This window comes from Nanorana parkeri, unplaced genomic scaffold (assembly GCF_000935625.1).
Source record: "Nanorana parkeri isolate BGI_ZX_2015 unplaced genomic scaffold, ASM93562v1 scaffold181, whole genome shotgun sequence".
In the NCBI taxonomy this organism is placed as follows: domain Eukaryota; kingdom Metazoa; phylum Chordata; class Amphibia; order Anura; family Dicroglossidae; genus Nanorana; species Nanorana parkeri.
Genome location: NW_017306449.1, coordinates 1,593,114 through 1,610,599, shown reverse-complemented (window position 1 = coordinate 1,610,599; position 17,486 = coordinate 1,593,114). Strand labels below are relative to the sequence as shown.

General features: G+C 41.9%; 1 protein-coding gene across 1 annotated transcript in view; it reads right to left on the bottom strand.

Annotated features, from left to right (window-relative positions):
* The window catches only part of HIP1 (huntingtin interacting protein 1), a 95,806-nt gene that overhangs the window by 35,660 nt on the left and 42,660 nt on the right, over window positions 1-17,486 (bottom strand). Inside the window, exons 4-7 of the mRNA XM_018555031.1 lie at window positions 14,876-14,932; window positions 14,232-14,312; window positions 12,990-13,066; window positions 9,831-9,892 (exon numbers count right to left, since the gene is read on the bottom strand). Of these exons, the coding sequence (XP_018410533.1) occupies window positions 9,831-9,892; window positions 12,990-13,066; window positions 14,232-14,312; window positions 14,876-14,932 (277 nt within the window). The remainder of the gene's footprint in view (window positions 1-9,830; window positions 9,893-12,989; window positions 13,067-14,231; window positions 14,313-14,875; window positions 14,933-17,486) is intronic.

Genomic DNA, 17,486 nt, shown 5'->3' with positions numbered 1-17,486 from the left:
ACTATAAGGGTAACCAATGTCCCCCATATTCTCTATAGGGGTAACCAATGTCTCCCATATACGCTATAAGGGTAACCAAGTTCTCCCATATACACGATAAGGGTAAGCAAGTTCTCTCATATTCACTATAAGGGTAACCGATTTCTCCCATATTCACTATAAGGGTAACCAACTTCTCATTATAAAACAGTCAGAATGTTATATTTAGTTACAGTTGGAGCCTGGTGGTCTAAATAAGCAGGATTTAGATTATCTAATAATAAGTGTGCAAACTTAGGAACCCAATTGTAGAGAGCTCATCAACATTGTCCTCAAAATAGCAAATGCATAAATAAGTTCCTACTAGTTAAACATCCGTGGACCCTATTGGAGTCTGACATCAAAAATAGAATAAACAGCATAAATACCCAAAATACCTTTAATTAGGTTACAAATCCCAAAACCACAAACACACAGAAAAGCAAAAAAAAATTGAAAAAAGATAAAACAATCAAACAGATATGATATGCAAAATAGGGGGGGAAAAACTCACATACATGATAACATTTTATTATGTAGTATGTGAGTATGTGAGTGAGTTTTTTTGTTATTATAGGGTCCACAGATGTTTAACTTTGTCTAACTAGTGCTAATTAATTCATTAAACAATGTAGACCTGCCAGACATTTTAATATGGAAATTGAAAGTTTTACGTTAGGTTAGTAAGAGGTTATTTTGATATAGTATCTGATCAGATCCACCTAATAGTTCCCCCACTTTTTGGATATAGTCCTCAAGAGATATAAAAAAGGTCAAGTGGTTTAACTCTTCAGTATTTACTAAGCATTGAAATATCAGTTTAAAGTGTGCTCAACCTGCTTGAGCCACCCTGCTTTGGCCATAATCGGGTCGAAATGACAAATACATTGCATCTTCCAATGTAAAACAGTTAAAAAACAGTTAAAAAACAGTTAAAAAACAGTCCTGCCCTTGGTCATTGCAAACAAAGTGTCATACTATCCTGCTCTTAGCTAGTATCTGGCATATGGTGCAGGGAGGTGTGATATTACATGTAACTATTCACCTTATGAAAATGATGCTGGGCTATTATGTAACAATACACAGGCAAGGTGCAACTTCCTTTCTCACTGCTGCAGAATCATTTCTATGTCACAATACAATATTGTAGGTCAGAGGAAGGAAAGGGCATGTCTTGACATTAGTAATATAGTGAGTGCAAGTTCCCTATTCTAACAGCTGCTGTCAGGACACTTGGAGAAACACTCACTGGAAAACAAGATGTTATTCTCAGCCTCTAAAATACAGTTATGTTAGCCAAACTTTCTGAATCCTTAGTCAACCTCCATTGCTAAGCATCCGCTAATAATTTCAGCCTGTTAACAGTGCTAAGTATCTACCAAATGTAATTGGGTCTGCAGGTCAGAGCCAAGTGGTCCTTCCACTAATTGAGTATAAATAGCTAAACAGAAAAGAGGATCTCTGCTCTAAATAAAAAACTTACAGTCGAGTCTTTATATAAAACTATCAATAAGCTCTATGGCTCCCAGAACCCTGACAGATTAAGCTTCTGTGCCATCCTGCCAATGTGTAAGGGAAGACTGGATTCTGTGCAATTTGGCAGCGCCAGTATGCCTGTTAGTGACACATCTGCGAATATCTGATGTCATTTCAGCTGCCAGGGCTTTAAGAGAAGCAGGTGGTTATTGCAGTGTTATTAATGTATTATGTGTTACAATTGGGAAATTCTAAAGTGGCAAATGACTGACTAAATATATTACCAGGTTCGTAATGCATATTTGCTGGTCACATTCGTCCATGTTTTGACCAGTCAAGACATATTCCACAACACTAGCACATTCTCATATTTTCTGTAAAGACATGAAGGCTGCCATTGATGATTTTCCTTCTAAAAATGCTAGTTTACTGGCTGTCTATGGTTTAAATACCACAGATTAATAATCTGGTAGAAGTTTGCAAAGTCAAACCTCCTACATTGCATACTGTTCTGCGTCAGCAATTGGGAAGTAATGAAGCTAGTGCATGTAAGTAAATATAACATATAAGCCAAACAGGTAGCATTTTTAGAAGGAGAGCTCAGCAATGGCAGGCCACATGTTGCCTCAGCAAAGGTTTCCTTTGAATGATGAATCCAGGTCTCTGTAACAAGTGCCATATTCTTAACATTGCAAATGTTACATTTGCCAACAATAGCCATACTTTAACAGCAGTCACTTTCATCAAGGCAAATCAATTACTTTTTTAGCAAGTCTACATTGGCTGATCATCCGCCGTTCTGTAGATGAAAATTTAGTAATGAGTCTTCATTTGATTTTGCCTGGTTTCATACTGTGCCCTGTCTCCAGAAAACTGTATAAATCCTGTGTGTAATGACAGTGAAAGTGGGTGCTGAAAGTCGCCTGACTCTTATAAATAATACTTGTTGCTTACTTAGATTTATAGCTCTTACAGCTCAATGTTTGCCAAAAGGGGTGCAGGGGAAACTGTATTTTAGAAAGTAGTAGGAATATGGATCTGTTATATTGTTGTATTAATATTAATACACAATACAGGAGATTGATGAGGAGACTCAGAGTCAAAGTTGTACCTGTACTGCTTTTATACTGGCCATAGAGGGCTTGAATTTTGGCAAATTCCTGCTGCATTGGATGAATATCGAACCATGGATGGCTCTACATGCACCACCCGGCTTCACAAAAGTCAACAGAGCCAGGTGGAAAAGTATCAGCTGAACTGTCAGATGCAGTCACTGTTCAACAGCGCCACTGTATTTAGGCAGCCACGGGTGACCAGCTGCTCATTATAATAGCTGGCAGTGGAGATTCCTCCAACCATGCTGTTTAACAAATTATGGGCGGGCTGAACGAGAGAAAACAAGCTTGTACCTTGTTCCAAACTGCATATCCAAATACAAGCCTAAATACAGCCTAAATTTTTGGGCGGATGTGATTGCCTTGGTACTTTCTACTACATTTGGTGATCATGCTCCATAGTGCAAACTGGGTGGTTCAGCAACAATCAGATGATATCTACAACATTTGTTACTGGAGGACCACTGGGAAACCCCATTTAGCAAAACAGAACATGTCACCCACCCTCAATGTAAACAACAACAAAAAACATTGCTAAGGCTTGGCAATCCCCAACTCTTAGTTCCCAACAGATTATTTCTAGGCTCTCCTAAATGACAAAGTAACTGCCAAACCGAAAGACACTATGGCCAAATTAGAAAGAATATGGTCTCTATGGGTTCAAAACTTTCTCCCTGAGAACTTTAAATGCCCCTTTCTTGACCTTAAATATATGTCCAGTATAACAGGCTCTGATCACCAACCATCACCACTTTACCCTCATTCCTCTCTACTCAACGCTCTCTCTTCACTTCACCATTTCTCTCACTCTTAACAACCCATCACTTCTCATATATTTTCCAGGTCAACCTTGCAAGTAGATAGCAATTGTAATGTCTCCGACTGCTTTCCATATATGTACCCCTACAGTTGCATGTAAAAACGTATCTATGGTGTCATGTTTTTGTATATTGTAAATCAGATGTACGTGATGGAAGTGTCTTCTTCTTTCTACTTTGTTTTCCTTCAAAAGGAGAAGTATTGGGACAGTAAAAAATACACTTCCCAATACTTAGAGCCTGTGTGTGAAACTGCAGCTGTCACACACTGTCTCTATATACCGAGATCTGAGTGATCAGCCGTCTGGGATCACTCAGTTCTTGGTATATAGAGGCGGCATGTTCACAGTCTTCTCCCTGCGCAGAGCAGTCACTGTCAGTCTTTGCTCTCCATACGGATTCCCCCCTCTCCTCTCCTTTCCTTCAGCACTTATTGGACAGACAGACAGGGGAGGGGGTGGGCACAATTGGCTCTGGCTCTAGACAGACAGCACTAGTTGTCAATAAGGCAGCGGTGTGAATCCTGACAATACTGTAGGAATCCTTCCCAGCTGCAGCGTGGCTCAGTGCTGTCAGCATTTAGTGAGCAGTAGCATGCTGTATGCTGAGTTCGGGTCACAGTACAATAGTAGTAAATATACTCCTGTCACCCAAAAAAAAAAAGGTTTAGCTTTAGTTCTCTTTTAATAAGAAATTGTTGAATAGAAACTGATTGTACAAGACCTTCTATGGGACCATGTCTTTAATCAATGGCATTACATAAAGAAAATGCATATGAACAATGCATTTCCAATATTGTTTAATTTGACTTGAAATAAAGCTTATCACAAGCTCCTTGAGCAAAAACATGTTTCTTTAAGCAGAAATAGTCACACAGATTCATTTTCTTCAATAACCACACTTCTGTTCTCTTTTATAAGTGCAGGTTGTGGAGTAAACAAAGTGCTTGAAAAATGTACCAAAGGCAATTGCAGTGATAGAGCCATGTAAATGTCACCAAATCACTAAGGGAAATGAAATTATGTGGCCTTATATGGAACACAGCAATTTCTAACAGTTGGACATCTGTGACGTGAGCTCTATTTCTGTGAAGTGAACTCTATTTATGTAGTCTAAAATTCCATTTCTGTAGCTCGGACTAAGTTTTTTTAAATTAAGAAACACGTACTATATCAGTTAGGTTTTGACCTTAATTAAAGTTACTGCACACATTAATGTTTGTTTCTATCTATTCCCCTTCTTTTCCATTTTGATAATTAACCCCTTCCTACCTGCAATCTGTTCATTAACATTCCTCAGCATGATGCCCTATGCTAAAGATACGTTAAAGCCCAAGTAGATGTGTACTTTAAATCAGCTTAGTATTTTCCAGGTCCATCTAGATAAAAGCTGTGCAAAGTCTTATAGTGTTTTTTTTAGAAAGCAGCCACATCATGAGAAGAAGAGCCTATCTCCTGCCAGCATTCTGTACAGAAGGACGCTCACCCTCAGTTTGCAAGCAGTGGTCTCTCTGTAGAGGTCAGACCTATAGCTATGGAATTAGCAAAGTCTGGGCTCCCTGCTGATTGGAGCACATCAACTCTGAGTCAGTTGGGGGTGTATCAGACCACTGCTTTCACACCGAATGAAAAGGATCCTTCTCTGCTGCACAGTGTCAGGAGGCCATGGTTTTCTACTCTAAAGAAAATGAAATATAAGACTTTGCACACCTTTTGTTTTAAAGCATTTATAATGTATTTAGCTGATTTAAACTGACAGTTCAGTTGTTGCTTTAAAGAAATGTCTGCTTCTGTGACAGGGATGTATCTGGCAGCTGCCCTGTTCTATACAGAGATCAGGAACCAAACAGCATGGTTACTGATCATATGATCACTATGGCAGCCAAACATGGCCCAATGAATAAAAATTGTCAAGTTTAACACAGATCCCCTGCTGATCGGAACTGACAGGCACCCATGTGAAAGGGACCTTTGAGTGCAAATTGCATTTTTCACATTTTTATGAAGTTGTCACAAGCAGGGTATTTTTCAAAATAGTTTTTTAGGAAGGCAAATTAGTCATAGGGTAATAGTCAAGTTAACCAGTGCATACTGATGCTGCTACATATGACCTTAGCATCAATTAATCTAGTCACAAACAGATAAAGGTCTACTAAGTGGATATTCCCATGCTCAAGGCTGAATATCCCTGCTTCTTACGGATCCATTCCGTGACACCCTCCATTAAACCATTTCCATGAAAAGCAAAATGTATCTTTTCCCACTGTTCATTTGATTGGGCTGGTGACCTAAAGCCCACTGTTACAGCTACGGATGTCTATTTCTGTTCATCAAGGGAGCTACAGGGGGCTTTGTGATACTACACTATATAGTTTAAAGCAAAGGTCTTATTTTATATTTAGTCTGGACAGTCCCTTTAACAAAACAACCCTTATCTCTGCCAGAGCTTTCAGTAGAAGAAGATTAAAAAAAAATCTGAATACAAAATCTACACTAAAATAGGCTATACCCACATCAACACACACCGGCCAAAATTCGCTGCATGGGTGCCGCTGTCAGCACCCTTCTGACCGACATCCCTCCATCAGCTGATTAAAAAAGCATTTCAGAAATTTCTCAGCTGGACAAAGCTTGCAACCAATCTACTGCTAGTTCTGATTGGGTATTCTGACAGTGGCTGTTATAATACAAAGGAAACAGCAGGAGATTCCTCGATCAATGCTCCTAAGCGTTGATGGAAGAATAAGTGATATTTTCTTTGTTCAGCCGTTAGGTTGAACGAAGAAAATATATAAGTATATACCTGACTTTACACTCAGGATAGACATGTTGAAGCTGTTTACGAGCTTTGGAAGGCAGTGCAAAAAAGTGATACAGAAAAATCCACCATAAGAGTGCAGTTTGTTTCATAAATGTCCTTGTGTGCTTTTAAATACTACTGTCCCAACATAAAACACACTCCTGTTCGCTCCTTAGGTGTCTCCGCGTTTTCAGTGGAAAGCAGTTTGAAGCACTATAATAAACCTGTCATAGGTCTGGAACACTGTCACGGTTGACTGTCCAGGATTGCAAACAAAGTGGTTGGAAACTCACATAGTAACACTTTGTTAAATGAGAGGCAGTTTAATCCGCAATAGGAAGACACATGATTTCCTCATTAAATTGCCTCATAAATACCCCCGTCAATATGATCAGCTTGAAGTGTAGTTCCACTTCTGCAACCAAAATAAGATAACATCTATTCTATAGTGTGTTTGTTCCATGTTCCCATTCACAGAGCATAACATAAAAAAAAAGATTTGCTTCTTAAATTTAAGTGCTTTATACTTGCTTAAAAATCTAACCTAGCTTCTCCCTATGTAATGTTGAGGAGGGAGCTGTGGGAAGTTATGCTTACACTAATTAACCCTGTATGTATTGTGCTTTCATTATTCATTGTAAACTAGATTTAAACACTCTCTGTCCTACCAAAGGGTTAAAGGCTTAGAAGCATTTACTATTAAAGGAGAACTATGAGGTGAGTGCAATTCAGTTCTAGCCGACCTGTGACAATGAGACTGTCACAGATCGGCTCAGTAGATCGGGAGGTGAGCGAACATATACCGGCGTTCGCTCACCTCTCGATCCTGTAGCTGTAGCTAGCGGTATACTGAGCTTAGGGTAACGGAAGGACGCTAGTTTGTGTCCCCCCGTTACCCTAAGGAGAACTATGGGGAAAAGCCCTGACCCCATAGTTCTCCTTTAATAGGAGGAAGCTCAGTATATCCCTCCATCCAACCGTCTACTTTCACTTTCAGGGCTCATTCACATAATCTGCAATCTGCTGCAGTTTTTTCCAGGGAAGCTCGAATGCAAGACAAGGCAATTTGCCTTTCATGGATGGTGACTGTTCAAACCACTACGTTCCAGTGGTGTGCGCTTAAAAAGAGCACGGCATGCACTACTTCTTTTAAGCACACCGCAGTGAGACATGGTACAACCACATTGCACTGCAGTGAGCCCATAGAAAATTAAATGTCACTTGTGATAATTCAATAAAGAAGAAGCAGTGTGATGTGGCTCGATTGAGTCCTTAGGCACTGTCCGGCCACAATCACACCAGCAGCCATGCAGTTGAGCATGGATGCTGGTGTAAGCAAGCCCTCATACTGCTCAGAGTAGCCCGGAATCTGTACAAAGGCCTTCACCACAGACAGCGCAAAGGTAAGAAATATATTTTTAACAATTATTTTTAGATATGCTGTGTGAAAGGGAACACATAACGAAAGCATAGTGGATTTTTTTCAAACTTCATTGCAAAAGTGGAACTATACTTTAGAGCAGTGGTTCTCAACTCATGGGTCGCGACCCAAAAGTGGGTCGCGAGCCCTTCTGCAGTGGGTCGCGGCGCAATCACGGCAGGCTTTCTATTCATTAATACAAGCCTGCCGTGATTGGCTCAGCGCTGAGCCAATCACGGCAGGCTTTCTATTCATTAATACAAGCCTGCCGTGATTGGCTCAGCGCTGAGCCAATCACGGCAGGCTTTCTATTCATTAATACAAGCCTGCCGTGATTGGCTCAGCGCTGAGCCAATCACGGCAGGCTTTCTATTCATTAATACAAGCCTGCCGTGATTGGCTCAGCGCTGAGCCAATCACGGCAGGCTTTCTATTCATTAATACAAGCCTGCCGTGATTGGCTCAGCGCTGAGCCAATCACGGCAGGCTTTCTATTCATTAATACAAGCCTGCCGTGATTGGCTCAGCGCTGAGCCAATCACGGCAGGCTTTCTATTCATTAATACAAGCCTGCCGTGATTGGCTCAGCGCTGAGCCAATCACGGCAGGCTTTCTATTCATTAATACAAGCCTGCCGTGATTGGCTCAGCGCTGAGCCAATCACGGCAGGCTTTCTATTCATTAATACAAGCCTGCCGTGATTGGCTCAGCGCTGAGCCAATCACGGCAGGCTTTCTATTCATTAATACAAGCCTGCCGTGATTGGCTCAGCGCTGAGCCAATCACGGCAGGCTTTCTATTCATTAATACAAGCCTGCCGTGATTGGCTCAGCGCTGAGCCAATCACGGCAGGCTTTCTATTCATTAATACAAGCCTGCCGTGATTGGCTCAGCGCTGAGCCAATCACGGCAGGCTTTCTATTCATTAATACAAGCCTGCCGTGATTGGCTCAGCGCTGAGCCAATCACGGCAGGCTTTCTATTCATTAATACAAGCCTGCCGTGATTGGCTCAGCGCTGAGCCAATCACGGCAGGCTTTCTATTCATTAATACAAGCCTGCCGTGATTGGCTCAGCGCTGAGCCAATCACGGCAGGCTTTCTATTCATTAATACAAGCCTGCCGTGATTGGCTCAGCGCTGAGCCAATCACGGCAGGCTTTCTATTCATTAATACAAGCCTGCCGTGATTGGCTCAGCGCTGAGCCAATCACGGCAGGCTTTCTATTCATTAATACAAGCCTGCCGTGATTGGCTCAGCGCTGAGCCAATCACGGCAGGCTTTCTATTCATTAATACAAGCCTGCCGTGATTGGCTCAGCGCTGAGCCAATCACGGCAGGCTTTCTATTCATTAATACAAGCCTGCCGTGATTGGCTCAGCGCTGAGCCAATCACGGCAGGCTTTCTATTCATTAATACAAGCCTGCCGTGATTGGCTCAGCGCTGAGCCAATCACGGCAGGCTTTCTATTCATTAATACAAGCCTGCCGTGATTGGCTCAGCGCTGAGCCAATCACGGCAGGCTTTCTATTCATTAATACAAGCCTGCCGTGATTGCGCCGCGACCCACTGCAGAAGGGCTCGCGACCCACTTTTGGGTCGCGACCCATGAGTTGAGAACCACTGCTTTAGAGTGTAAGTGAAGACAACATTTAAAAAAAAATAGGAATGTTTGTGAGCCCTGTCAGGTTTTCTTTTTTTGTTCTCAAAATCAGAATGATTTATCTTTACTTCCTGTCCCAGAGCAAGAAAAGGAGGTAAAAGAAGAGTTCTCCAGGATGAGAGAATATTCTCTCTTTTTGGATTTCCCATCGCTTTCTGTTCCAGAAACAATGATCACCTAGACCAACAGGGCAAAAATCCCCAGTGGAGATGCAGACATATATATATAAACCCAACAGATGTTCTAAACCTTCTACATTCTATCCAAAATAAAAATTAATTGTTTGTTTTAACATGCACTTTAAATGGCAAATCATTAACTAAAAGGACTGCATTCATTACACACCACTTGTTGCTAAGGTGAATGGTTCCTACAACATTGCCAACTATCTAATCTGGTTGTCAGTGCTGTGGGATAACTATGCCTTAAGAAAGAAGAGGGCATCCTTATCACAAAAAAAGGCATAAACATATTATACAAATATAATTAATTAATAATAATAATACAAAATTACACTTGCCTGCATTAAACAGATTAAGCTCCCATTCCATGTAATCAAATATCTCCACAGTGAGTTGAAAACTGAATAGGATCAAAGGAATAAAGAAAATGAATGAACCAACAACCTTATATCACCACAGCCAAAATAGGTAGCATACTACAATGCATCAAAAATTGTGATGGACATCACCCTATAGATACTGTAAGTGTACCTGTCAGTGGTGCAGGCATATTGACAGTTGGCATTCACAAAAATAGAGTGTCCAGTTAACTTCTGAATATCTTCTGATATCATTTATTCAGATATTTATTAGACCTACAAGCTCACTCCTGTGATGGACTACAATCTCAATACAAAATAGTAAACTAAACGCAAGATTGAAGTCCATCACGGGAGTGAGCTTGGAGTGGTGGCTACTTTACAACACACACAGGGACCATGGGGAACAAAAGTAGCCACCCTCCAGAAGGAAGGACAGTGTCAGCACCAATTCAGAAATGATTTGAGGATCTACAGCTGAGTGATAAACAAATAAGATACATTTATGTAGAGTTTATGGCCTCATTTAAGCTGGCCAAGCTTTAAGTCCAACCCTTAAAGGAGGACTATGGGGTCAGGGCTTTTCCCTGTAGTTCTCTTAAGGGTAACGGGAGGACACAAACTAGCGTCCTCCCGTCACCCAAAGCTCAGTATACCGCGAGCATACTGAGAAGCCGCAGCCTGGGACCGATCCCGACATTACTTTCTGGGTCCACCCAGCTGCGTGAGTGACCCGCCCCTTCCCCCGTCCGTTCCACCAGTCAGCGCTGGAGGATCGGACAGGGGAGGGGGGAATCCCTGCAGGGAGCCGTGAGTGACAGCCACGGCTCTCTGCAGGGACAGGATCGAGAAGTGAGCGAGCGACGGTATGTGTTCGCTCACTTCCCGATCTATTGAGCCGACCTGTGACAGTTTCATTGCCACAGGTCGGCTACAACTGTGACAACTTTGCCTTCTCAAAACTCTTCACCCTTTAATCAATAACAGGGTTATTGATTAAAGGGTGAAGAGTTTGGAGAAGGCAGGTGAATGAACAATTTAGAACAAAATAGCTGAACTGGAAAGTGAATTGAATTGGAGAATGTTTCCAGTTCAGCTATGTTGGCCTAGATTGTTCACTTCCCCTGCCTTCCTCAAACCCTCCACCCTTTTGTGAATAACCCCTTAAGTCAACTTAAAATATATGTTTACTGTACTGTGTGCTGGAATTATTGTCATGAGGAGATCACAATCCTGGACCGAGATTTTACAGCACCAAAACCTTGGCACCGAAAGATACTGATAAGCAATGAACTCAGCTGTCCTCAGTTAATACCCTCAGAACAAAAGTAAATCAGCAGCAAGCAGTCGGGTCCTTTGTTTTATTTCCTTACTTGGTATGTATTATGGCTTAATTTTGCTCCACTTTCAATTTATCAGCACCTGTTCATGCTACTTTAACTGACCTCTCACATTATTGACTAAAACTTTCATCCTGGGTATAGTAATAAATAAACATCTGAAGTGATAAAAAGACATCTGGCAGTTTTATACTTCTCGGTACACTATAAAGTGGCTAAGATAATTTAATCAATAGAATTCATTGAATTACAAAAAAACAGACCAATGGATGTGAGATGGATGATGATCTTCTTGTCCGGAAGAACAGACATAAAAGCATCCAATGCAAAAAGATGGATAACAGTTTCAGGTCATAATGTCATTCCGTCTATTTCTTTTCTCACTTCATCGCATAAGGAAGAGCCTACTCGCTGTCAGCAATGTAAGTCAGGGTTTTCCAATGTAAAACTAGGGCACAGTAACTTCTTCTGTGTGTATATAACATACACATCCCTACTGGGGATTATATAAGTAAATGCTGACACCAAGAACTATGAATATTGTGTGGAGGCTGCCAGCCGAGAGATAGTCACTAATGGGCAAATCAAACTCTCACCTGGAAAGAGAATGAATTGTTTCTAGACCTGAACGTTTTGGGGGGGTTTTATTTTTAGTTTGCAAGCTATCTGGATTATTTGGCTACTTTTCTCCTGCCCTTCACTCTCCTGATGGAATAAACCTGACCTCTATTTTAAAGCAGAATTCCAGGTAAAAAATGTCTTAACCCTTGCAGAGGGGCTACCCCCGTACTGCAAGGGTTAACTGCTTGTTTTGGTCTAGGTGCAAAAGTAACAAAGTTATACTCACCTGAACCTCGCAGCCGGCTGTGACAGTGCTCCCTCCAACCTGTCTGTAGCAATGTCCTATGATGTACACACGTCCAATACACTGTGTATAGAACATCATGACTCAGGGGCCTTAGGCCGCTGCAGCAAAGAGGGAATAAGACTCCAGGGACTAACAACAAGCTGGCTCCAAGGACCAGGTGAGTACAACTTTATTGTTTTTGCACCTAGACACAAAGGTGCATTTAACCCTTGGCGTGTGGGAATAGCCCCACTGCAAGGATTAAAAAAAAGTATGCCCGCTTTAAGGTGGCTATACACGGATTAAATTTCAGTCGTTTTATGTTGCACTGGCTGAAATTTGCTTTGAGGGTGGCCCTGTCGGCACCACCCAGCTTGGCAAACGTCGATTTTGAAATTGATTTTCGGCAAAGGAGCCAGGTGGAAAATTGTCGGCCGAACAGTGACAGCAGCCAGCAGGTGCTGCTCAGGTATCTGACAGCAAAATACCATAACTTCCAAGAGATATTCCTCCATCCATGCAGTTTTGTACGGATGGGGGAATCAAGTGATTTTTCTTTTTGTGGTCAATCTTACGGTGTAAGGACAGCTTTGGCAGCATATTTTTGGATTATAGGAAAACTTTAGAACACCTGTAGGACACCCATACAGCCCTGGGGGGACAAATTCCGTAAAAACTAACCTCGTGAATAGCAGAACCTGAGTGGCGTCAGTAATCCCTAACAAACTGTATACTGCTTGTAATACAAATGAAGTGTATCTGATTATTTAGCTACAGGAAAAAAGTGTTCCTAAACATAACTTTTATTACTTATGCTTCTGCTTATATGCTAATACTGAGCAGTGAGTGACAGAAAATCTGAGATTATTGTAGAGTCAGAGTAACAATCTGAGCGCAGTAGGAAGAAGCTTTATATTAAGAAAATGTATTCAAGGCAGGAATGAAACTTACAAATTATTGACATCATTTTCTCCCGCCTCATCCAGCTGTCTGTCAGTCATCTGGAGGTTGCCCGGGAAACGAGGGTTCTAGGTGCGGGGAACAGAAAAATGGTTAAATATTGTGCATGGGAAGAACAATCATAAAGATTTTACTTCCATCTGTCGAAGAAAAGAAGAGTGTGAAATGGCAGAAAGTGAGAGAGGGTAAAGCACGGAGAAGTAGGAATGCGATCATTAAAACCGAATTCCTGGTAGATATGAACAACACCTTTTAATCCAATTATGTGTTCATTAAAAAATCATTCAATACAATTACCATCAGTTCCTGACTCTGTCTTGATTACACCCTTCTGTCATTCATTGCACAGTGTCAGATAATGGGAAATGCCATACAATGTCAAAGAAAGTAGCATTAAAAGTGGAAGTAAAGCTTACCCCCCCAAAAAAATACTGATGGGTATGATTTTTATGGCAGAAGAAGGGGTGTCCCTACTAGAATATCTGCCGCCTAAGGAGGGTGGAGGGAGGGGGGTGCACATTCTGGGTGGGGAGGTTGCAGGCATTAAAGGATGGGGTGCTTGCATTGCATGCTTGGGGCAGGGTTGGAAGGGGGATGGATCATCTCACCAGCTTCCTACCCAGCTCACTGACGTCACTGGTTGTCAGGAGCGGGGCTGGGTGCCGGTCAGAGTGTCCCAAGTTGCTAGGAGCTGGGCTGGGAGATGGGTATGGCCCTTACACATCTCCCCGCTTGGCTTTTAGCAACCTGGAAAGGGGGTGGCAGGCACACCGCAGTGCAGCAGAGAGGCCCGTGCCGCATTTCATATTCCATTAAGAACTACAAGTGCCTCTGCCGTGGTGGCTGATGGCACTGTCAAAGGATCTGTAAATGGATGATGTGGCTGTGTAAGTGAGCAAACCAAATTTTAAAAAAACACCACCCTGCAGGAGGAGAACCCTATGATTTAGGTAAGTGGGGGATGGGAAGGGGTTGCAGGGTTTTGAAATGTGACCATTTTTTATGTTACAGTATACCCTAAATATGGGTGTACATCAGAACAGTAAATTAGCCTTTCAATTATGAATAGGGTCCAGGGTCTGGCTGCTCTATCTAGCAGGAATGTCAAAATCGCAGATTTGACTAAACTGAATTCCTAATGCAGGTAAAAAAGTTGTCATGCATATACTTTTTGCATGGAATTCAGTAAAAAAAAAAGACTATAGTCAATATTAGTTGTTTTTTTTTACTTACCTTTGTGTGGAAATCCATCTTGGTGTTCAGAAGCTTCAAATAAATGCTACATAGCTGTCCATACCCGTCACTAAGATGCCCCTATAATACACACAGATAGTGACAAAGGATTATATTTAGAGCACTCGGCCCACTACACAAAATACAATCTAATATTGGTTACTCTGTTAAGGTGCTCATATCTCTGTTAAGGTGCCCATACACTGTATGATTATCGTACGATAATCGCGGGAAATCAGCGATAATCAGCGATAATCCATACACTTTGCGATAATCGCAAAGCGTATGGAAGGCGTGCAACCGTTTCTACTGTACGATTGCACGTCTTCTGTCGAACAAGCAGACTGGAAAAGCAGACTGGAAAAGAATCGTACGATTCTCGGCGGGTTAGTGGCGTGCTTGTTCGACAACTGCAGAACGGGCCGCTGTTGCTCATTTAAAAAACAGACATCCCATGTGACACAAAAATACAAAAATACAGAATGCCTAATGTCTTGTTTTACATTTACGCATTGCCGCCAATCCACAGTGAACCAATTCCAGGAGCTGCCATGCCAGGACTGACTCTCAACAAGGAAAGAGACACCTAAACAAAAGTGGATTTGTATCAAGTGATATTATACTGGTTGTCGAAATGCTCTCACCCACATCCGGCTCATGTCAATCAGCTCATTTTTGTAACGCAGAGAGTCTTTCAAAACCTAAAAACAGGGAAAACATGCAAAGTGTATGAGGAAGGCAACTTTATGAAAGCCTTTGATGAGCTTTTTTATATTTTGAGATCATTTTTCTGAATATTCATATTTTCGTTTTACTTATTACTGGTTAATCTATAAGGGCAATGTAAGATAAATTATCCTTAGAGGGCAACTAACCCCAACCTACAACCTGATTGCATGAAAGTGCAGAAGTAATGCATGAAAATGTTAGATATTTATGTAAAAATAACAGCTGGTAAAATGTGATTTAATAAAACTACTGTTATACAACCAAACATTTGACACTGAGGTGAGGCCTAAAACAATGGGTTTCAGAGGGATTATTGGCCAGAAAACCAGCTGTAAGAAAGATATAATTACATCATATTTATGTTCACCCCACCCACTGCTGCAAGCACCATGCGGATGCACTCGTGTACTAGAAGTCTGTACAAGTTAGCTCCATATTACCAGCTAGGGTTGCCACCTGTACAGGATTCACCCGGACAGTTCGGGTTTTGAATGCTGTGTTCGGGTTTCATGGCAGCAGAAACCCGGACACATGATGTCAGGCAGACAGGGGGCAACCAAAATTAATATAGGGGCTACTGGCCCCCCACTAAAAATAGTCTCTACTGTGATATTTACATATGAATGGGCGGCACTTTTTACTTATGAACAAGCCACAACTCATTCTCCCACAAAAATGTCCGCGCGTCGCTGGAGTGTTCGGGTTTCGCTTGAAGAAAAGGTGGCAACCCTATTACCAGCAGAGATGCACTAGACCTTTTCAGCATTCTCTGCCAATGAACCTCTAGTTCCCGGTAACAAGAGAAATTAAATAATAAACTGCCAATGCTATTCAGCACATAAAATCCACTCAAGTGACCTTAAAGTGTATCTAAACCCAAGAACAAGAATGTAATATATTGCAGCTTCCTGCTCTAAGGTGCCAACACTCACTGTACTTTATCTATGACAGAGTAGCGTTGTAACTCTAGGACAGGAAGTATGTTGAGACTACAGGACACTTGCACCTCACCTTATCTCCATAACCTAGGGAAGGGGCGTGCTGTGGTCCACAGAGAGCTCACAACAGGAAGTTAGAAGTTCACTAGATTTCTGGAATGATAAACGGGGGGACCAACCCTTGGATGTGCAGCCCGAGCTCCTCATGAAACAGCATTTGGCTATGAGAACTCAGCTTGCTAACCGCACATGTGTAGTCTGTTTTCTGTGTTTGAGAGAGAAAGCAGACTGTGCATGTGTAGGATAGCCAAGCCAATTTCTCCTAGCCTAGTGCTTGTTCATGAGGAACTGGGGCATCCATGGGTCGGTCCATCCTGCCATGTAGTCGGGACAGAGAGGGTGAGCCCACAGGAGCAGCATTATTGAAAGACTGCATTCTGCTGATACAGCAGCGCATCCGTGCTTTCTTTCCTCCCCGCTGGGCGCTGCTCTGTGTCCCAGCAGGGAGGAGAGAAAGTGACAGCCGGCCGAGCGCTGCGGGAGGAGAGCGCTGTGTTTGTGGGGTTTTTTTTGGGGGGGGGGGCCAAAAAAAAATCTTGCACCAGGGCCCTTTGTTCCTTAGCTCCGCCACTGCTGCAAGATGTCATGTTGAAGTAGTATTGAACTCTCAAATCTTTTTTTAATAATTAATTTAGATCAAACAAATATACATTACCTAGCAAAGTATTTCTTCATGTTTTCACCCAAACAATTACAGTCATCATGTTTCCAAACAGCTGACTTTAGAAATTTTAGCTTGGCTTCCCTGAACTTCCTGTCCAGCACAGGATCATAAGGGACAGTACCGTCTGCAGCAACTATCCATCTACTAACTTGGAGTGGGGGGGGGGGGAGGGGGGATGCAGAGGACTGGATTGACTTGCTGTGCCTATATGTTTCTGGAGACACACAGCTTACAATTACACACAAGGGTGTCTCCATAGGGACCTGCAATGGAAAGGAGCCACCCCAAAACCGGATATCAAGGCCAGCTGATTTTGCAGGAAACCAAAACTTAAATATCAAGGAGCAGCATCCATTTGAAGTGATATCATTAGCATTTGAAATAGCTTAAAACATTTTGACTAAAAAAAAACAAAAGTGAAACATTAAAGGTGAACTAACCCTTTAACACTGTTCTTTGTAATCTTTTTGAGCTAAATGTCAGACAGCTATTGAAGCCTGTGCTATGTAAATTCCACAATGTTTGATGTATCACTAATCAGATTCAAGCTCCCATGGCAGAATCTGAGTCTTTGATACATCAGCCTTTTTACATGTAAGTGAGCCAGGTGGCTACAGTGGACAAGTTTTAGTCAATTGCTCCTGAATTAAAACAGTTTTGAATATTATGTTACCAGATTGTTACCTTTAGTAAATAAGGATTATTTGGAACATGGATAGACACAGAAATGCTAGATAGGTTACTCCAAGCATATGTCTCAGACATAAAATAGCAGAGAAGTCTGAAGTTAGTTTGGAAAGCTAAACCTGGTACACAGAGAATTCTGATAGGATACACAGACATTTTTGATATGCATCACGTAGT